The sequence below is a fragment of the Passer domesticus genome, chromosome 14 (genome assembly GCF_036417665.1).
Source record: "Passer domesticus isolate bPasDom1 chromosome 14, bPasDom1.hap1, whole genome shotgun sequence".
In the NCBI taxonomy this organism is placed as follows: domain Eukaryota; kingdom Metazoa; phylum Chordata; class Aves; order Passeriformes; family Passeridae; genus Passer; species Passer domesticus.
The window spans coordinates 4,112,822-4,135,774 of NC_087487.1; the positions used below are offsets into that span (position 1 = coordinate 4,112,822).

General features: G+C 41.8%; 1 protein-coding gene across 10 annotated transcripts in view; it reads right to left on the reverse strand.

The window, feature by feature from the left end:
• Positions 1-22,953, reverse strand: part of TLN2 (talin 2) — a 142,182-nt gene that overhangs the window by 27,213 nt on the left and 92,016 nt on the right. For all 10 annotated transcript variants that reach the window (XM_064389389.1, XM_064389382.1, XM_064389388.1 and 7 more), the window contains 19 exons: positions 22,742-22,861; positions 21,688-21,885; positions 19,500-19,639; positions 18,080-18,173; positions 15,091-15,180; positions 13,859-13,981; positions 12,503-12,646; positions 12,224-12,385; positions 10,977-11,117; positions 9,679-9,860; positions 9,130-9,262; positions 7,604-7,705; positions 6,684-6,854; positions 5,930-6,076; positions 4,983-5,084; positions 3,529-3,648; positions 1,879-2,025; positions 1,021-1,187; positions 125-308 (listed from right to left, as the gene is read on the reverse strand). In XM_064389389.1, coding sequence (XP_064245459.1) covers positions 125-308; positions 1,021-1,187; positions 1,879-2,025; positions 3,529-3,648; positions 4,983-5,084; positions 5,930-6,076; positions 6,684-6,854; positions 7,604-7,705; positions 9,130-9,262; positions 9,679-9,860; positions 10,977-11,117; positions 12,224-12,385; positions 12,503-12,646; positions 13,859-13,981; positions 15,091-15,180; positions 18,080-18,173; positions 19,500-19,639; positions 21,688-21,885; positions 22,742-22,861 — 2,667 coding nt within the window. The remainder of the gene's footprint in view (positions 1-124; positions 309-1,020; positions 1,188-1,878; positions 2,026-3,528; positions 3,649-4,982; positions 5,085-5,929; positions 6,077-6,683; positions 6,855-7,603; positions 7,706-9,129; positions 9,263-9,678; positions 9,861-10,976; positions 11,118-12,223; positions 12,386-12,502; positions 12,647-13,858; positions 13,982-15,090; positions 15,181-18,079; positions 18,174-19,499; positions 19,640-21,687; positions 21,886-22,741; positions 22,862-22,953) is intronic.

Consider the following 22,953-nt stretch of genomic DNA (forward strand, 5'->3'; position numbering starts at 1 on the left):
AACCCAGAAAAGTCCCAGAGGAGAAGAACCATATTGTGTTTCTTAAAAGCATTAAGTCACACAAAGTTCTGCCAAATGAAAACTGTCCTCTGTAAGAGTAACAGAAAATCTTAAAACAGCTTACCTGTGTTTCAGGATCATCAGATCCCAAGCTAGCTGCTCCCAATTTTACTACCTCAGCAAGCTGAGTGATGGTGTTAGCTGATGACTGAGCTGCTTGGGCCAATTTGTCCTGACTTGAGGCAGCACCAGAAACCAACAATTTGGTGTCTTCAACTAAAGCTTTTGCTGTTTTCAGGATATTTTCCCTGTAGCAAAAGAAGAGGAAGCAGGGAAGGAGTAGAAAATGACAAGAGGGAAAAATGTGTTTTCCAGTGTTATGGTGACTAAAAACTACATGAAAGAGCTGATCTAAATCATCATATCAGTGTCCATTCATAACATAACACAGGTCAAGGGTGTAAGTTAAAAGAAAAAAACAAGCCAAAAACCAACTATTAAAACAGCAGCAGAGCATCTGGGGCAAATGCAGGGCAGTGTAATAAAATGAGCCCATCTTGAAAAGAAAGAGATTGGGCAGTAGCATCAGACAGCATTGTATTTGAATGCTAAAAGAAAATCTGGCCATGCTGTGAGAGAAGTACCAGCTGTTGAACACCCATAATAATCAGCATATTGTAAGAAAAACTAAAGTAATCACAGCCAAGGAAGGTCGAAGGGAAAATGGCAACAGGAACAGAGAGCGTGTCCTGGTCAGGGTTCCCCACCCATATCTGTGTTTCGACATGTCAGGACAACAAATACAAAGCAACATTTGGGTGAAAGAAGAAATAATTTTGAGCATGCAGTTCACAAACAAGCCAAATCCCAGGCTTCCTATTACTCCTCTCACTCCCCTGCCTCATTCAATTTCAGTCACAGGAATCTAAAAAGGTAAAAATGTATCTCCATGTCCCAGTCTCTTCTGCCAGTTCCACTGGTCCCCTGGACATGCACTCTATCTTTTTCTGCAACACTGACCTGTGATCTGCAAATGATTCATTGTTCTCAGCATTAAGGGTTCCAGCAGTGGCAAACATGATAGTGGTGTCCAGATCTGCAATTATCCCAGACACAGCACTGGCTGCAGTAATACAGGCTTGTGTGCCTTTGTTCCCTGCCTGGAGGGCAGATAACACCAAGGAGACCTAGAAACAGCAAAAAGCAACAAGGCAGTCATTGAGAGAATGTGGGTGCTGTGAATCATTACTGCTCTCTTCATCAGCTTTAACTTTAATTACAAGGTAATGTCTACCCCTGTCTAAATTTGGAATTGTCACTAGTCCTGGGATACATCATGAAGCTGAGAGCACATTATCACAGGCTGAACCAATGGTGTTTGGTGAGATCTGAAAACTGCTGGCACCAACTCTCAGTGTTCATGTCCAATAAAAGGAGAAAGATGCCATCAGAAAGGTTCAACAAAACTACCCAGGCCATTTATTTGAAGGGGATGGTTCCAAGGAACAAGAAGCCCCAGAGTTGAAGGTGCCGTTCTAGGCAGTTACTTCTGTCCTAGAAGGGGAGGACATTGCTGCATGAAACCACATGTCACTGAGCAACCTCACAGTGACTGTGGCCAGGGAGTGCCTCATAAGGCACAAGAGCCATCTCACATCTTAGGATATTGTTTTGGACCAATGTCCCTCTGACCGGAGGTTGAAGTTTTATTGCAAGGCCTGAGGAAGGACTAATCGTGGGCTAATCCAGCACAGGAACACTGAATGCTTGAAAGAGAAGCAAGACCTTTGGGTAATTCAGACACTACAGTGCAAAGTTAAAATAAACAGTTTCCTGAATCCAGTTTGACTGGTTTACTCCCAGTGGAAGCCATCTTACCTTTTCTGTGACTGCACGAGCACATTCTATCAACTCCCTTTTGGTGTAGCTGTCTGTAGGGCAAATCTGGAGAGCTCCAGCTTTTTGTACAAGAAAGATACACCCATGGCCAAGTTCCTGCACCCGAGTCCTGATCTGGAACCCAATCTAGATGGTAAAGAAGACAGAGGGTAAAGGAAGAAAGAAGAAAGCAAATAAACAAATGTTATGCTGGTACACTGTGTCAACAGAAATGGAAACACCATCTCTCTGGTGAATACCAATGTTCTGCCCACCACTATGTCCTCTACAAAGATTAAAAAAAAGCACAGATGTAATTCCATCTACACATGAAGCACAACCCTATAAAAGGCTCCCTGATGAAACAGGGCTGGAGTGACTCGGGAAACAGAAAGGGTAGGGCAGGTAATCAAGTTAAAGGGACATAATTCAAGCATGTGCAACTTCATGTTTAAACAATGCTACTTCATGCCCTATCAGCATGGGCTGCACTTGAGGTATGTGCAACAGGTAAAAGCACATGATACTGTACATTGCTGAAATAGGGTGCAAAAGTACATAAATATGTGATTCTCTTTGATTGATTTTGAAGCTTTCACAGTTTTCACTCTCCAGAATCAATCACATCCATGTGGAGCACTGAAATGGGGAAAATCCTGCTTTATTAATAATCTCACATCCTAATATGTGTGGTCCCTGTTTTGAAACATGATAGCTGTAGTCCCTGCATGTATGCTGTCATTCCAGTGTGATTTGGGATTAATACATGAGCAGGAATCACAGCCATTAGTATCACAAATGGAATTATTTTAACCTCAGGCACAAAGTAACATGCAGAAATCTTAACTCAATTTAGCAATATTGAGCCAAGTGCAAGGCATTGCTTTTCCTGTAGCTACTGAGCACAAAACATTTAATTAAGTCTATCAGGAGGATGTGTAAGCACAAAGTCAAAAACTCTTGAAAGGACTTTTAGGTAGATAATCTGATACATCTGGAGAAGGTGAGATACCCTGTACCCCATCCTGACAAAGTTTGTCTATGCTCCAGTAAGAAGAGAGGGGTGAAAGGGCTGTGCAGTTGTGCTCAGAGAAGATGCAGCAACTCCCACAACAGGTTAATGCAACGGAGGTGAACAGCCCGTCCTCCTCACTTAGCACGAGGCAGGTAAGATACTTCTCCCACACCACATTGCAACTCTGAGCTGTGGAGGATGTCCTTCAGCAAAAGACACTTGTGCCCCAACTGCTTGCATGAATCTCACTTTCAGGATAGCAAGTTATACTTAAAATCACTTACAGGCAAGATAAAAAAAAGCATATAAATATTTGTAACTTGTCAAAACATGCAAGATTTAAGGAAAGCCACACAATAACAAGTTTTAGGAGTTTTCATTGTATTTGCAAGTTGCCTGTAAGTGAAAGCCCCAAGTAATTTAGGAGGTTCTGTTGTGTTCTATGGAATTATCCACTTTTATCCCGAGCTGTTCCTTTCTAAAGCCAGACAGAGGTTTTGACAAAGGGTTTCTGTTCTTTGACTGGGCAATTCTTATAACAAGGCTTGTCACCTTTACTGTGTTCTTCACAGTAAAAGAACACCCTTGTTAACACCACCATGTACAGAGAATAAAGAGGTCTAAAATCTGCAGACCTCCTCTGGTTCTGCCGTAGCTGCGGCCATTCGGCCCTGGAGAGCCAAATGCCCATAGTCATTGGTCATTTGCGATGCAAGTCCTCCCAGCTCCTCCGGGTTAGTAACCGACTTAGTCATCTGAAAAAAGAACACAGGCAAGAGAAACAGAAAATTCACAGGCATGACAATAACTTGTTAATACACCCCAGATTAGAAGCACACTCATCTGTTTGGCCACGCTGATAAAATGGGGTAATCCTCTTGCCATGGAAGGGATGTGTCCTCCAGCAAGAATTCCAGAGGAAACTCAAGCAAACATGCTTTATTAGAGTCATGGCAACTGGGCAGTTGCTGCAGATACAGAGGAATCCAAGAGCAGCAGTTAGAGCCAATACTTCACTCTTTGACACAGAGGGGCCATTGCCCAGGTACAGCTATTCAGACTGGGAAGGAAAATGGGGTTTGTGTGTCACAGCCACCTTATTTTGTCAAAGGTGAGCTAATCCCACCAGCCTCAGCTGAGACGTGGAAGCACAGAAATGGAAAAAATCTGAGGACCAATGCAAAACACATCTCTGATGAGGGAACGGGATGGAGAAGAAATAGGCAGGATGACCCAGAATGTCTCAGTAGAATGTCAGTACAAATAACTGAATCTCTCTTTAGAAAATTCCTACCTTTTAACAGAGATTGTTCTTCTGTCTCAAATTAATGTAAGTAAAAGCAAAGGAGGTTCACTCCTGGGACAAAACTAGTTTTAGACAAATTTCTACTGTCATAAATAGCAGAATTATGGACCTGTCTTGACTGCAAGAGCAATCGACTTAGTGAAAAATCCTGTCTGTGGCACTCATGAACAGTCAGCTCAACTCTCTCAACAAGAAATTAGTAACCACTGTACTGTTCCAAGGGAAGACACACCATGTATTACTGTGAAATACAAGTCAAGAAAAATCTCAATTCAACAGGTGTCACTTTTTTCTTTTTTTAAACCCAGGTGAGTCATAGGAATGAAAGAAAAGGACAGTGTGGGATGTCAATCTGCATTCATTCATTAAGCATTATAGAGATCTGAAAACACTGATGATATTTCACTGGCTACATGAAACGGTAAGTGTGAAAAAGTATCCCAAAGTCATTGATGAACAAAAGGTGACATTTCAGCTCAGTTAAGCGGGCTGATGAAAAAATACGTGGTTTTCCTTTTATTTCTTCTCAAAATGAGCCAAATAAAGAGCTTTTGTGCAGAAGAGCCACAATACAATCCAGTGCTCCTCCTGTAGAGGACCCCTGCATGATCACACCACTAAGATCCAAGAGTCAAATTGACCAGATCACCACTCCTTTTGCTCCATTACCCCAAAAGAGGTAAGATGATTGAAATTTTGATGATCAAGAGTCTCAACACTGTGCAAATAATTCCATGTTCCTTGTATACACAGAGTTTGGACCCTGTTAAGGTAAGTTCTTACCATTTCCTGTGCTGTAACAGCAATGGCTTTGGAATATTTCACCACAGTGGTCTGATAATCTACAAAAGTTCCTTTTGGATCTGGAGGTGTACCTTCATCTAGCTGCAAGACAGAGGGAAAACCACAGCATTAAAAAGTCACAATAAACAGCATACTTTACAGGCAACAGTAAAATTGTATTATATATTCAATTCTGTGATCTCTCTCAAGATACACAAGTGAAAATAGTGCACCAGGATGTACAAAGAAACTCAGCAAATACTTGAGCCCAGGTTATGAGCATGGAAGATGCAGAGAATGTACAGGGCAAAGGTTTTTGAGCATGAGGTTTGCTTCTCATGCAAGATCAAACAATCTGCTCTTCTCAGCTGATAGAGAAAGGAAGGTGCAATAGTTACAGTCCAAAATGTTCATGACAGAAGATAATGTAAGATTTCTTTATGTGCTAAAGTCTATCAATCTTTAAGTCAGGATAGGAAGAGCCAAATATTTGGATTGAACTTATGTACACTTTGCAACTATACATCTTCAGTAGAATGCATTACAAAGCACAGCAGAGCATTTCAGGCTTTGACATCATCTTCACTGAAAGTACCTTGCTTCTAGAGTTGGCCTGCTTTTCATTTAAGAGACTAACATGAAAGATAAGGGGTAAAAAAGGAAGCAAAAATAAGAGGTCACTTGACCTAAGATGATAGTTAAATGCCAGAATATTACTGAACAAATTATTTTGTAGGAATTCTATTGACATGTAGGTTGTAAATGTGAGCACCATGGCCCCCAAAATAAAATCAATTTTATTTTACAATATGCAAAATCAATCTTCATGTTTCCAGTGACATTTCATAACTGACCACTACATCAGCACCAATTTGCCCAAAGCTCTGCAATGTGGATCAGCTTTCAAACACAAAGTGAGAAAGGGATTTATGTCTATCTATGCTCACCTTGGTCATTGCCTCTGCAATTGAGTCTACCATACCTCCAACCATGCCAACTTCACTTGCAGCTTCATTTAAAGTGACCATGATGTCATCCACAGCCTCCTTCATCAGCTGTGCAGCCTCAGTGATGGCATCATGAGTGTGAGATGCCTGGAGGACACAGAATGAGAGAACTGAGATAGTCAGAGGATGTTCTCTCTGCAAAACAATGTGTGAATCAGAAGAAATTAAAACAGTAAAGGCACTGAAATTAACACTTCTGGGCAAAGATGACAAGTAAAACACTGCAGCAAAGCAGACAGAACAAAACTTGTTAACTCCTACAAGGAGCTGTGGCACACCACACTTTCAGCCTGAGGTGCCAGTGTCTTTTTAAATGTCCTCTAAAGACAGCAGCTCTCTGTGAGGCATAAATCACACCTGAGTTATGAAGGGCTGTGCAATGCTGCTCCTTCCTGCCCAGGGGCCCATCCCATTGGGCCATGCACCAGACAAACCCTGCTTTTTAATCATTTCCTTTCTCTATGAGAGCCTAGATAGCTGCTGTCATACCCTGACTTTGTGTCCCCTGAGACAACGCTGTGAGAAGACTGGAATCCTGTCTTGGATTTGAAATGTTTCCACTCTCAGGAGACACCAGGAGAGCTGCCACTGGCACTTTGACTGCAAACATATCCCTTGACTGTACAGCAGATACGTGCTGGGTTTTCTGCCAGACTTGCCTTCCTCTCTCACCCTTAATGCCATGCCACCTTACCTTGGGGTTTCCTCCCCCTTCTTTGGCAGCATACAGTATCTGTAAGGCAGATTCTGCTAGAGTCTTGCTCTGGTCCAAAATGGTCATCTGTTGCTGATGATTCAGTGTCTTGGATGCCACACCAACTGCAGCTAAAACAAGGGGTTCGAAGTAACTTGCCAGCTGTGTTACCTAAGAAAGCCAGAACAACCCCAGAAAGCCATTAACCACATTCTCAGGTGACACAGAGAAAACACATTCCCTGCTTACCACTGGGATGTGGGTTAGCTCAAGGAGCACAGTGCTCCTGCACTGTACAGCACTGGGTTTGGATCATGTGCCCAGGGCTTGTGTCTCCCCTCACTGCCCAACTCCTTTGCAAAGCCACACGTCTCCTCCTCCAGAAGCACATGGTCCCTTGAGGTCACATGAAACTGTTCAACACTGTCACAGGAGCCACATGCTATTCAAGAGCATCCTTGAAAAGCATCTCCTCTGGCCAAGGGAGGAGCCTCTCAATCTTTGTTGCCTCTGCAGTTTTTACTCTCAAGAATATATAGGATAAGAACTTGCTATTTGAGAAACTTCTAAGTGTTGCAAGGACCATGGTAAATATGCTTTTGGTATGTACATTCTAATATTTGTTTTTTGGGACAGACATCCTACAAGCATGAGTTTGGATCTACTTACACTCCACATAACAGAGGAGAGAGAGACATTTACACAAAGCCCCTAACCAAAAACCTCAATAAGAATCTCTCCCCTCTGGCCCAAAATATAAAAGGGTCTTGGCTCTGAGTATTTGAAAATTCCATTTTTTTTCTCATTACAAATGTATTCTTCTGCTCTCCCATAGGAAGAGAAACTGCTGTGAAATTGGGGTCTTCCCTAACGTTCATTTGTCCAAGATTTCTAACACCTTTGTCATGGCAGCACAGTACCTTGTGCCCCAGCTGAGCTGCCTCTCCCCGAGCTGCAGTGGCTATGGGATCAATGAGGTGGCCAATTTCCTGTACAACTGATGTCAGCTGCTCCTGTAGAGCCTAAAAGAAAGAGAAATTGTCAGTTGCTATCACAGCTGCTCTCATCCAGTTGTACCACACTTGACAATCACCCTTGGACCAGCCAATATCCTCAAAGCTGTTCAAGGGACCTGCTATGGCAGAATGCAGAAATCCACACTGCTAGTTTTTCTCATGTACTGGCTCATTTCTTCTCCCTTATCCTCTTTCAGCAACAGCAACCCTGAGATGGGCCTGCTCCTCTTAGGTTTATATGACAGATGTGGGGAGAGAGTGCTGACACTAGCAAACTCAGGGCTAGGTGTTCTTTTTCACTGCAATGTGATTAAGGGCCCCCCTGCCAACTCCCAAGGTATTTTTGCCCTGACAAAGATTTAGTATCACTTGCACCAATCAGAAAACTGTCAGGAGCACTGATTTAAGTATGAAGAAACATTTTTCAAAGCAGAAAATACAATGCAAGAATAAAAATTTGGCTGCAGATTTTGAAGCAAGTGGGACAAGTACACTGGCAAAGGAAAAATGTCACATCTCTGAAGGACAGAGATAAGGAGTCCTGAATACAATCTGCAGGACAGAAGTAAACATATTACAAGCATATTAGTGGCCTGGTCAAGACATAAATACTGGCTTTTAATTCAACTGGCACTTGACGTCTTGGCAGCCATGAGGATTAAGGTTACTCTCATAATAGGCAAGAGAAAAAAAAATTGCCCTTTGTTACCTTCTTTTACTGCTTTATAACTGTCATTTTTGGTAACATTTTCTTCAGCTCAACATGGTGAACACAATAGCTTCATTTCCATTAAAATGAATGATAACATTTCCTGCAATGACTTCTTTTGCACAGCTTCATTTGGTCTGACATGTTTCTAGTATGCAGTGTTACAGCCCGAGGAAAGCACTTCAATAAACATGTCATTTCAAGAAGCAATACTATTAAAATACAAATACCAAGGTGACAATCCCAACGTGAGTTGAGACACTGAGGAGGGCAGAGAAGGAAGCTTTCTTAAAGTGAACATATCAACATCAAATTCAAATTTCACTTACTAAAGGACAAACTAGGCATTAAGAAAAAGAACATTGACATTTATGTAACTGAACTTCTACTAATAGACCAGCTTCCAAAACAAATTTGTTAAGAATCTTCAGAAACTAATCCTGGCTTCCACATGGCAAGGCACCACAAAAACTCTATCAGTCTGTCATAGCACCATAGGAAACCAGTAATATATTGGGTGACAGTAAAAAATAACTACTTTCACCCCTACTACTCCCTGGTGATTTGGGATCTTGGAAGAAGTGCTATACTTTTGTCTGTGTGACTTTGCCTAGAAAGACCCCTGTAAGGACACTTCTCCCCTCACTGGCAGTGGGTTGTGCTGTGACTGAGCAGCAGGGTGTCCAGCACTCCTCTGTTTGTCCTGTGCTCTGTGCCTCACCTCCACGGAGATGTCATCCCTGGTGGCCAGGCTTTGGCTCACGGCAGCGAGCGAGGCCTGCTCAATGTCCCTGATGCACCTGTTGATGCCATCGATGGAGAAGTCACATTCTCGCTGCCCTGGGGCCTTGTCCCTGCAAGACAGAGACACTCAGCTGAGCATGGCGGCAAGGAGCAGGGTCTTTACTGAATGCACACAGGACCACTTAAAAACAAACAAACAAAAACCCCCAAAACCCAGCTATTTCCCACATATTTCATGTTGGTACACGATCTGCATGGAGGTAATATTAGCTAGTGTTCATTTTCCACAGCATCCTTTATTACATTTACCTTAGAGTGAATTGGGGGTTGAACCAGAGAAGGAGAACAGAACACAAACACAGAACAGCCCTGTGCTGCAGTCATCAATTATGATTAAACACCCAGTGTAACTGGGGAGATATTGTGCATCACAGAGTAATTTCCATCAGTGAAAAATAACACAGTGCTAATGGCCATATGGCATTTTCCTTTATGAACAGTTGCTCAATTACTACAAAAGACATACCTGATAGAGGTAATAAGACTCTTGATGGAATCTGAGACTGTGTGGGAATGCCCTGCTAGTACAGACCATGTAGGAGGGTCTTTGGGATTGATAGCCAGAGAACGGGCAGTTTTGATCAGTAAAGATGAGCTCTCCAACATTGTCCTAGCAGAAACCAGAATTGGCTCCTGTGCTTGTGATCCCTGTGGTCAGGAAGGTATAAGAACAGAAACAACATTTGAATTATTATTTGAGTTCATCCACACTTTCTGCTCCTAGAAGTCTATTTAATTAACAGCATTAAAATGGAATTATAGTCTCCTCCATTGTACTATTGTTATATTCACAGATAGTCAACACAGAAATAGAACAAAAATAATCAGTTCAACAGCTTTCTGCAAAACATACCTAAGAAACATGTCTCAAGTTAAGAAGTGCATTTTCCAGCTGAGAAATGAGAAACAATGACCAGTCTAGTTGCAGACTACAGAAATATAATCGAAAATACATTTTGTCACAAAAATTGTTGTCATCAACAGATGTGCACTTTCCCCAGTCAGACTACTAACTCCAAGTGATGACTGATGACTCTTGACTGGGTTATCATCTGTGAATCTATTTTATTTTATAATCTGAGAAACCCAGGTACCACAGACCTGGAGGACACATTCAGATTTCAGTTACAGCCCCACAGCTGTAAGACTGCAACAGCTACTGCATCATCTGATACTGCCATCTGGATCAGAGCCTGAGAAAAGCAGGAAGCAGCCCTTGGAGGGCCAGTAATAACACATGACCTCTACTCCAACGCTTTTACAGAGCCTGAGGGGTTTGCTTTTTTATCTCTTTTCCCTGAGGGAAAAAACCCAACCCAACGAATCCTTTATTACTCTCTTCACATTCTACTCTGCTGTAGTTACACAGTTTGAGGATGGAGAACTTGTGGGCAAAAAGGAAAAAATACAGCAACATCCCTTTGATTCTTGTCAGAACTAGGTTTCATTTGTTAAAACTGCTCTTGAGGGAAAACAAAGGGGATATTTACTATTGTATTGCATCTAAGGATCCAGCTACTAAAATATGCAAGTCACCTGTGCTGCATGGCTTTGCTAACAGCAGACTTGCAGCACTTACTGTACCCAAACTGTGCAAACTGGTACAAAAGTCAAGGTCAGAGGGTAAACACAACACAGCAGAATGCCCTGTGAACACCCAGAAATCCAAGGAAATACTTTGGGCTCTTCACACTCACTCTCCCAACATGTGATTCATTCAACTTTTTCAGATTTTGGAGGACGGAAATGCAGTATCCTGCTTACCTCAGTGCTGATCTGTGCTGGGATGCTGACAAATTCTGGGTTTGAAGCAAATGCTGTCAAATTTTCCACAGCCTCTATTAATGGTGCAGTGGCAATTCTGCACTTGTTGCGGTTCTCCTCCGAGAAATCTCCATCCAGTGCCTGGAAATGAAATTGGCATCAAGCTCTGTCTGAACGGGTTTCTTTAGCAAAATGGAAGGAAGATGGATCAAGTCTTCCTAGTTTTAAACCACTACATGTAGAGGATATTTGAAAGCTCCTTCACAAAAAAGATTGATGCAAAGAATGTGATCTTGCAGGAGTGTGTTTCCTTCCTCAGCTGGTTACTGACCCTGAACTTTAATCTGCTGCAGGTTTTCTGTCATTGCACTCTGATGAGTCTCTCAAATCTCTCTCTGATGGGACTCAAGTCTCTCAAGTGTCCCAGAACCTCACACTCCAAAGGGTGGAAGGGGCCAACTCCCACCTTTGGGTGGTTTGTGAAGGTGACTGTTTCCTCTGGACTGATTTTGAAAATTTTTAGTTATTTCTGTTTTAAGCAATGAGTAATGTATTGCTCTCATTTTCAGCCAAGTCATCTGATCTCTCTCACAATCACAGAATAAACATTTCAGCTAATGAAATCAGATTAGATCAGTTAATGGCTTCCAGAAGGGTTCAGAATTGTGAATTTTCCACAGCTTCATAAGTATTACTTCTGCTTGCATGAAAAAACCTACCCCCTACCAAATTGTTGGAAGGAATCTGGAATATAAAAGGCAACTATTAACAGGCGACTACTAGCAAGATAAATGACTTCTGTTTGGTTCCCACTATTAATTATTTCCTTTTTTTCCTCTATTGATAAAGTAAAGCTGTCAGAAATAGCTCCAAAAATCTCCATATACTGGGGAACTTAACACCATTAAAAACCTTCACATTCAGTTGCTTGCAGATTATTTTTATGGTGCAAGCTCATTAAATACATCAGTCCTGAGGGTCTCATACTGGATGGGCCAGCTGCCTCTCCTAATATTAAACTACCCCCTTTTTTTCAATTTGAGTTCAGCAGTTGCACCACTGGACACGTTTTTTCAGTTCAGATCTTCAAAAATTTAATTAGTGATTTTTTAAACCATGCATACCCAAGAATATAAAAAGATACTTCTAACTGTCCTGATTTTGTCTCAACAGAGGGGAAAAAACCAAACCAGAAAACCCTCTAAATCACAAAGGAAGCAGAAAGCACAACTAAGCAGCATTTGTACCTTGATAGTTTTAACCAGGTTAGCAGTGCTGTTTGCAACTTCCTTGGCAGATTGCACAAAGTGTCTCTTGGCAACAGGATTTGCTGTTTTTGATGAAGCAATGCGACAAGCGTTGCACAGGGCAGACGTGTGCTTGGCCACGATGGTGGCAGCTGATAAGACCTGGAAAAACCAGCACAAAACAGGCACAATGTCAGAGGAGTGGGACAGTAACCAAAACTCCTTGGGCTGGACAGGAACAAAGTCCCGTGTCCCAGAGGGATGTCTCCCTGCAGTCACCTGGGAGGGGCTGCTCGCTGGATCCACCAGGTTCTGACAAGCCATCTGGATCGCTTGGTTGGCACGGGCAAACTGAATTGGGTCAACGAGGCCCTGCTGACCAGCCTGGCTGTTTGGATCTGAGATACCGACCAGGTAAGCAGCCTGCAAATGGGGAAAAGAAGAAAACAATCCCAATAAATCATGCTAATTCTGGCTAGGATCTCTGGTAAGCTGGCCGTATGTCATAGCACATGGTGGTCAGAGATTATTCAGAAATCATACTGTGAAATACTATTGCCATTTGTTTTTAGCAATACATCTCCAGAATCCACTGAAACCAAGAAAATATACCCTTACACTTTAGAAATTTAACTAGCTGAAACAAAACTAATAGTCCACTGTTTAGACAACTGCTATCCCTGAAAACATGGCTTGTCACTTGCACAGCCAGTGGAGAGAACTTTAAAGATTACAGGTACTGGTAAAGTTTTTACTGTATTAGCCACGGTTGGAGGCAGTGGAGGTTTTTGTCAAGACTGTAAAAGCAATCCAGCAAAGGCACTTCTGCTGAGTGCAGGTCCCATCAGGCCTGCAGCTGCTGGTCCCACTGCAGCCCAAAGTGTCTGATGGCCAACCTTACTCCTCTCTCAGTTAGTTATAAGTTTCATGCCTCTCAACAACCACAACTTAACTGCCACAATCATATCTGAAGATTCCTCATATCTCTTACAGATACAATTATCTGTCACCTTAATATGCCAGTAAGGCAACTCAGATGTGGAGGAGATTTAGTCCAATCAAGGCATTACACATTTGGGGGAATCAAGAAGAGGTATTCAGATGTAGAGCACAATCTCCCACAGCCAAATCCTTCACCAAGGTGACTGTATCAGCTCTTTATAGTTCACTCAGTTATCAGATCAGTGAAACCACAGAGACCAGACCCTAATTTAGAATTTTGGTTATTCCAGAAGTATCTGAACAACTGAAACAGGTTTCTTCTTAGTTACAATGGCTGAAACTTGTAGTGCTCCTTAAGAACTTCTACAAACTGGAACTTGATTCATTACTTTTAACTGTGGCTTTTTTTGTGCATTTCTCTATGATATAATAGTTCTGAGCTTGAGCTGCAAACTTGAATTCCATATGCTGCAGCTTTGCTTTATCCTCAGCAAAGCTTCCTGCTAGATGGCATTTCCCTTCCTTAGAAAACACTCATGTTATTGCACTCTGCTCCTCCTGCAGTTTGTGCAATTTCTGTGATATACACAGAACACACTGTGTAAAACAAAGTGAATTTCAGATTTACAAACCCAGAACATGAGCTTGCTAAAAAATGAAAACTTAATTGCTTTACAGCCTTCAGTCTCTTACCTGAGCTGCTGCTTCTGTGAGGCCACAAAGAGCCTTGGATGCAACTCCAACACATTCTCCAAAGACTAGAAGATCCCCAGTTTTTGCATTCTGGGAAATGCCTGCCATTGATTCTCCAAGAACCTCAGAAATTAAAAAAACAAAGTTATCTTCCAAATATGCTTCCCTACCACTTGGAGGCAAGCAATTGCTGGCCTGAAACCAATTTTGGCCCACAAATCCCCTGGACTTAGTTTCAGAATTTTTAGACTTCACTAAAGTGGGCATGTTCCTCTGTGTGGTGTGAGGGATCAGGCATGCACACTGACACTGGATTGACAGGGAACAGAAGCACTACAGCAGCTCAAATGACTAAGAGGGTACAGAATTACCCCTCATTAATTTTGCTGTCACCCATTAGTCATCACAGCTAAGCTGGCACTAGGTGCATTTCATGCAGACTGCATGACAGCCCTGAAGATGCTGTTGATACCTACAGGATCATCTTTGTAACCAAACTGCACCTAGACTTGTGGAACCATCTTAGTGTCAGAATGCACATGAATTCCCACATTATGCCCCACTGAATTCAGTTCACATCGCTTTAAAATTCAAAATGAGCTCTGACTGCAGTAGACCATTAGATGCAAGATGATACACACATCCATTAGATACTTTCATTTTCTTTTAGAGAGGAAGGAATATGAGACAATTCCAACAAATCAAATAATAAGGACACAAAAGCCAGCTTCAAAGAAGATGTACAGCACTGTTTGATTAAAAGTAACTGAAGAGGTTTCCCACAGGTTTTCTGATGTGGTGGGGTGTCTGGACTGCTCAGACATTTGGCAAAGCTGCTCTGCACAGAACAATACAATGGGATTTCACTGCCCAGCACTCCCATTCATGCTTTGGGCTGTTCTAACATAGCTGCAGTCAAAATACAGCACCCCAAAGTATGACATGCTGTCTAGAGCATGTCAAAAAGAGGAAAGGAGAGAGGAGAAGCTTTCAGAGCATTGTGTACCAGTCACTTAATTAAAAACTTCTTACTGAGGCAATACACCTTCTAAGTGACCAAAACCTGCAATTACCTGTAAGGAGACCTATCTCGGGCAGAGTTTACCAAGGAGTGTGGCAGACGTTTTAGCAAGAAACACTGACTGCACTTCTAACATTCAATATCCATGTGGATACTTTGGAAAATCCAAGCACATTTTATAACTGACACAAAGGTGGGGAAAAGAAATTACCTTGGAGTTTTCCATTACGCCCTCAATACAATCGAAATACGAGAGATCGCTCACAGGTTCATTTGGGTTATCCAGCATTCCCTTAACTGTCTGAAAAAATGAAACAAACTGATTATTGACAGGCTGAAATGCTGAGCTGAGAAGAACACAGACCATCATTTAACTGTCTGAAATCATGACACAAACTGATTATTGACAGGCTGAAATACTGAGCTGAGAAGAACACAGACCATCATGCCTATGCTGCTTATCCCAGTGTAATTTTACATTTGTCTCCAGCAAGCAGTCAAAACGACACACTCCCTGAGAGTGTGCCATGCAGGAAACCACACCCAGGGGAACTGAGCTGTGGGAACTCCATGTGTGTGCACCATCAATCTCCTGGAAGTTCAGGTTTACCTCGTGTTTGTGATGAGTGATATATGGTCAGAGGTGCTCAGCTTGACATGAGGCAATCTGGTTTTCTGTCAGGTGCCAACAGTGTAACGCATGTTTTCAGTACTATTTTAAATTTCATAAACAGATTTAAAGAAGCGGTAAGAAAAACATCTGCCATTTGTTGAGCACTGTCTGGAAACACAAGGGGTTACTGAACTGAGTACACATCCACCACCTGCCTGCCTCTTACAGTGTCAACAGATTCCCCCAACACAGAAAGATTTTCTGGCAGGAATCTACATATAGTTGGGTTTAATTTCTTTTTTTGAGGTGATTCTGAGTCCTGAATGTAACAATGTGACAACCAGTCACATACTCATTGAGAAAAATGAATGCACTTGGACAATGAAACTTGTAAAAAGCTGCAAAATGCAGGAGGTTAATTCTTTTATACAAAAAAATATCTGTAGCACACCTTTTTTCAAGTCTTAAGGAAAACTATTTTACTGCCAAATATCATGCTGAAAAGACTTTTAATCCTTCTGATGAAAGTGAAATCAATTAAGTGGAGAAAGATACCAGCAGCTGTATCTGACATTTCCTTTCCACCTAAAGGAAATCAAGGCATGATTTTAAACACTTGGACTTGTCTCATAACACAGCTTCTAACTTTAGGATGTTATGGAGACACCAACAGTATTTTTAACAGCTCAGCTATTGCTGTGTAAAAGTTTGTCTTAAAGCCTTACAGCAATTAAAAAGAGAAGGTGAAGATGTGGTGTCTAGAAAGCAATTTCCAGTTGTCTCTCTCTGTTAGTTCTCACTATCATTGCAGCATCTCTTCATGTTGTGTTCTATTAAATAATAACTTGAAAAGCAAAAAAGGTTCCTACAGCACTTACACTGCTTTGGGGACAGAGGCCTTCAGAATATAAGGAACAGAATGGCAAAACACAAGCCAGCACAAACTTCTCACTGTTGTACATTTATTTACAATTAATGCAACAACTTTTCAGCTGCAATTCTGGGCACGTTTAGCTACCTCATGGAAGGTTAGACAATAAGGTCCTCTCTAAAAACAGTTTTCCAGCATCTCCAAAGAACACCACAGAGACTACTGATGGTATCAAATCCATGCTGAGACACACTCTTTCTAGAGAAACAAGGATTTTTAGTAGTTAAGAAGCCCTGGAAAGACTAGGAATAGTATGTGATGACTTTAGGAAATGAAGGGAAGAAGCAAAAGTTTAATCACTGTAAAGAGAAATTAAAAGTTAAGACTTCTAAAATTTCATTGGTTTCTCCAGTTACTTTGATGCGAGCCTCCAGTCTGATTTCAGGACTGTTTGCTTTTGCCTTGGTTTCCCTTTTTCCAGAAATTAATCTAATTCCAGATATCCAGGCTTTTCTCACTAACTCACTCTCTGGGAAGTTCAAGATGCCACAGATCTTCTGCCCTTGGCTGGCCCTGCTCACAATCCATGGCAGCATGTGCCATTCTGTGCAATTGGCACAGAACCCTCTGCAAGGGCTTTTAAGGCTATTCTGCCCTACATTTCTTCTCTAAGCTCTCAGTTTTCCATGGTTTATCAGCTGGAAATTCTCACCTTTCACATCCCTGCCATTTCACCAATCTCTCTCCACTAGTGTTTCACGAAGTCCTGAGGAACAGCACTTCATTCCCCCTGCTTGCTCCTTTACATGACAGCCTCATTTCCTGGTTTCTATTCTTTGGATTTGCTGCCACTCCCTGTGACCAAGGAGAGAATGTTTAGGAAGCTAAAAATTCAGGAGGACAAAGTGGCTCCTAGGGGATCTCCTATAACATTTTGGGATGATAACCATGGAGTTCTATATCAAGAAAACTCACAGTATCCTGGAATGACTTTCGTATCCTTGTGATACTAAGGGCTAGAAATAAAAAGTTTAATGGTATTTTATGCTCTTGACACAGACCAGTCACCCCTTGATGTTTTGACCTTGACAGTAAACAACAAATACCTAGTTTAAATTAAAAGATTATTTCCTGCTACTGAAAGTGGCCCTGTCTGTGATCAGTGGAGGTCTTTCAACTGACCCATTATTTAGGTGGGTCAAACCTTCCACTCAGGATCAAGAACTTATCTTGCAATAGCCTGTAGTGACACACACATTGTATCAGTTTGACAGGGAAGGCAGAAACAAGGCATTAAAAGTCTGCACTAAGAAAGGTCAAGGTAGAAGACTGCAAATATCATCCTAAAGTGGGATGCCAGCAACGACATCTTGCAAGTGGAAAAACCAAGATATTGCAGCTCCCTCCAGTGCACTGGTGGTAGCAGATATGTCCATCTTGTCATGATTAAGTAACAGTAAATATGAATAATAAGGACTAAAGTGTATCTTTGGAGGGCAGGACAGAGGGGATGGGGACAGGGTAGCAAATTTCATTCTGGCCAAACATACAAGATGTTTACATGGGTTCCATGCTCACCTTGTGCACAGTTAAAACCCCTGCCACAGATAAAGTGAGAAGACAGTAACAGGAGCTATTCACACACAGAATACAAGGGAAACAGACATTTACAAGGGTCCATTTTTATTTATAGCAACTTTTGAAATAGAGTAGTACCTCCAGTTCTCTGAGTGCATTATCACATTCCTTCTGCCCGGGAGCTTGCTGGGTGCACAGTGTGATGAGCTGGTTTATACTCTCAGTCACAGCTCTGGGAAGAGTAGGAGGAAAAAAGGTGGATTTTAAAGTTGAACTACTCCTCTTAGTAAAACCTTTGTCATTAAATGTATGCTGCATAAGGTGGTCCAGAAAAACACCTCCACAAGGAAGACAAGACTACTGAAAAAGCTGGTGTCTCTTACAGCTGGTGCAAATGGGGAAGAAAGCAAAACAAACCCAGCAAAACCCCCAGACTAATCACAGTACCATTGATGATGAGAGAAAAATGAGAAGAAAAGCTATCTTATAATAAGGAAGCTGTGCCTCTTCTTTCATTTTCATCAGAGAGAAAGTAAAAATATTTGACCCTGACTGTATCATAGCAGGGAAAGAGAAGAGAGCCCTGGCAGGCTTGTCACAAGGCAGAACAGAGGATCTGAGAAGGGAGTACAGTGTCTCCTTAGCACCTTAAACACAAACTGAGAACTGGTGCAGTATTTACTTCACACAGGTCTGTGGTGTCTGTGTAAGGTCCCACACATGCACACACACAGAACAGCTGAAGGCTTGACCTGGCTCACCTCCCTTTTTCTATTAGATGCTTCCTTAGAGGGAATACCTGGCAGGAACTGGTTTCACTGGGGTGAAATTCCTCTACACTCCCATCAGGAATGCTCCAAGCCTAAAGCAGAAATCTGGAGCAGTTTGATGCTGCAGCAGTAACAAAATCTCATGTGACTCCTTCACTTTTAAGCAGCCTGTCTTTGGTTATCTATAATTTTCATAGATGTTATTTATTTCCAGGGAGACATGACATACGCAATTTTCTTTTTAAACAAAACACGACAAAGTAAAGTAGCATAAGTTCTTAAGGAAGCCCTTTACTCAGGGAGTGGATTTATAATCCTTACATTAAGGGTATGCTCCACTGCAGAAATGTAGCATCTAACCTTTCCAGGCATTCCTGATCATGCACACATGCACACTGTTAGCAATAGGTACCTACAGTTTTTAAGCACATTTTACCTAAGAGCATTATTCAATTTCTTTTTTTTCAGGGATTGATAAACTTAATGTTAGCTATTGCCTTGTCAGAACACAGATGGTGAGAAAAGAGTAAGTAAAATACACTGGTTCCTTTCAAAAACCAGGCCAAGTCTTCAAATGCTGGTTCCTATTTCCAAGGGTAACAAGTTATACCAGCTGAGGAACTACTCCAACATAAGCAACTCTCCTCTGGCCTACTTCCATTTAAACAGAGCTACAGGTTCCAGCCACTCACTTAATTGTCAATAGCAGAAGAATATATAAGCACAATATAAATACCACAGAGAAAGGCAAATATCTCAGGAAAACAAAGCAAACAACACATCCTTACCTTGCTGCTGCTGCTAAGAGGTTCTTGGCATTAGGAGCTCCAGGATCAACAGACAGAGACTTGGCAGCCAGTAACAGCTTGCTGGATGCCATAGAGATGCTCTTGAGGTTACCTATGACTTGAATCTGGTCCTCTTTAGTCTGGAAAGCCAGAGCAGCATAACATTAAGTACAAAATTAGCAACCAAGAGAGTGTGCTGAAACCACACATAAAAACCCTGTCTGTTTATCCACCTGAAATTGCTGACCTGTGTGAGCTCAGAGACGGATGGCTCAAGCCATCCTTCACTCATACAGGTGCCTCTAGCTTCACTTAAATAACAGAAAAAGACCCTTACAACAAATAGCTTGGCTTCTAACAGTGGTAGCATTCACAAATGAGCTATGGAGAAACTTCCCTACTTGTTGAACAATGCTCTTGTTGTCAAGACTCTTATGTGTCTCTGCCTGGCACAACTGCTTTACATTATTCAGCCAGTGTACACTCTCTGTATTCTGGCATCCTTTGTGCAGCCCACAGGCTTCTCTAGCATCTAACTGGGATTGCTCACACAACAATATCCTCCAGGAAGTCACCTTCCCCAATAAAATAAGTTTCTATAAGCCTACTTCAGTCAACATTCTGACTTGGATGTTCTATTACTTATTTTAAGCCATTGCTTGAAAAGGGAAACCTGTATTTAAATCCAGTTACAGAAAAGTATTGCATCTTCACAGTGAACAGCCGTGACTAGATTCTTCTGCCAATGATCAGTAGAAGTGAACCCATTTTTTCTAACAGTCACTTCATAGTTTTAGGTAAAAGGTGTTGCATAATAGTCAGCTGACAGAATAGCTTTTACTCTGTATTTACTATATTCTACTTCCTCCCTACCCCTACATTTTGCTAGTCACCCAAAACACCTGGTATTGCTTTTGTTCAGGCCAAATAACTACACACAGAAGGCCTTCTCATTTGGAAGATCAGCCATTAATAATTAAGAATAATAACCATCCCCTGTGTCAGCAGGATCAGCAAATTCACAAGGGCAGCCAGGTCATCAGCAGCTGGATTCTCATTTCAAGCAGCCATTTGCAGCATCGTTTCTACCTTTGCCTTCATTGAATTTCCTCAAACAGAACATTCTAAAAGTCAATGTGGTCCAGAGCTAAAGAGACAGTCAGGTACCTCACTACTGCTCACTGTGAGAGAGTCAGCTGTATATGGAGCTTAACTCACTTCACACATCTGGAACCTGAATGATGAAGTTCTGATGGAGAATAACCACCAACCACTGTCGGATGTCTCTACTCAGTTCTACCTGCAAAGCATCTGCTTTAGAGAGACATTTCATAAATGAATTCAAAGGACTGACACACTCAGGACCTTCTGGGCCATTTTCCAGTGGCAATCATTTATGAGGTGTGCAGAGTCCTCCTACTAACCAGGGTAAAACCACCTGCAGATTCTTTTTTCTGCAAGTCCTCCCATCTCCTCTGATACACAATTCCTTTTTATATGCTGACATGTGTTATGCTAAATCATTGCCAAATGACCAATTACTGAGCTCAGCACAACTCTATCCAGTAAGATAAAGTGAAGGTGGTATCTCCAACTACCAGGAATGAGCTCAGCAACATCTGACAACATTCCTGATTGTTAGAGCTCATCGGAGTAGAACTCTGCCAGATTTTAAATCACTGAACACAAGTCCAAGTGCTTGCTGTCAGATCCAAGGATGGCATTTTAGGCAGCCGTAATTTTAGGCTTGCTCCACTCTGTAGCAGGTCCACAGCACCATAGAGCAATATCATTTCCACCATCCACTTAAAGCACTTCAAAAGTAGCAAAGAAAGGTGCTACCTTTTGAACAGTGTTCACCTAAATTATGCTCCATGCTAGTTCCACCAAAAAGAAGCAACCCTTTCCACAAGCTCAGAGGTTCAGCACACCTTTGTACCTTTGCAGCTCAAACTACACAGAGGAGTAGGAACTTGTATTTCTGACTGGACACAGAAACAAATACCAAGATCCTGTGAGAGATGCAAACACTGGGTTCTCTTCTTTCCAGATAACCAGCTCCAGGTGATTCCCTCACAGCAAACATCTCCTCACACAGCAGCATGTTTAGGCTGCTACATAAACAATGTACTGCACTGCCAGAGGTTAGGCCAAGATTATCCCTCAATTAGCATGACCAAGAACTTACTTGTGCTTGGCCAGCCATTTCAATACCAGCATCAAGAAATTCATCAAAGTCATCACTGAATTTCCCAGAGGCTGCAGCCAGCTCCCCACTTTGGCCCCGTGTAGCATGGACAACTTCTCCAGCTGACTGATTCAGGTCTGCTGCTGCCTGGTTCAGTTCACTCTGAGCTTCTTGAAATGACTTAGAACTTGGAGGTAGCTGGAAGAGACAAAGTTCAGTATTTTACTGTCACACATCACACCAGCCTTTCATGACTGGAGAGTTCAACACGTGCTGAGAATACCAAATACAACAGAGCAGTGAGCTGGAACTATGGCACAGCTGTCAACCAGAAATCTGTCCAGCAACTTGTGTCCTGCTGTTTCTTTCAGGAGACAGACAAGTCTGTAAGCTTTTCAAAGGACACGAGTATTGGCAGCTCTTCAAAATTACTCTAAACTCTCCCTAGTAAATCAGTTTGTTAAAAAGCCCCTGGTTTCATCAAAAGGCATTGCACAAACATATCAAAATACAATTCCTTCTTCATTCACAGGATAACAAGGTCAGTGACAAATGCAGCAAAAAAAGCTGTTCAAATAGTATAACCTTCCCGCAAATTACCAATGCAAAAAGGATTTTTTGACATGAATGCAGTTCAACAAAATAACAATTCTACTCTTTACACAATATGACCAGGCATTTTTTGACAGATCACAATGCTCCTTTAAGTAAACTGATCACTTCTAGGTGGGAGATGAACTATAATTTTTCTGATTTTCATATTCTTCAGAATGTCAAGTCATAGTTGCCATTTTCAAAACTGAAAAGTTGATACCAACCTATGACAATTTTAATGTTGCCTTCACAAATCACAGACACATTTCACCTTGCCGATAAAACTACAAAAATGGTATTTCAGTCTAAATAGCAGCTGCTTAAAGGTGCATAAACTTAAAACACAGCTTACATGAAGTATATTTAGGGCTCATTTACTAAATAATTATTTGACACATGGGGAACTCAGATCTGCTGTTCAGTTTTCTAAAATATATTTCCACGTGAAAAGCCATCTTACCGAATCAACAAGGAGCTTCTTGCTGGATTCCCCAATACTCTTTAAGGCCACATCCACATCCTTTTGTCCAGGCAGACAATTCACACAGTTATTCAAGGAGTGAGACACTGCTTTTGCCACCTACAACACACAAGTGAACACGTTCACACTGAGAGAGGTTCAAGTGCTCATTAATAGGAGGCACAGCCTCTATTCCACAGCCAGCAATTCCT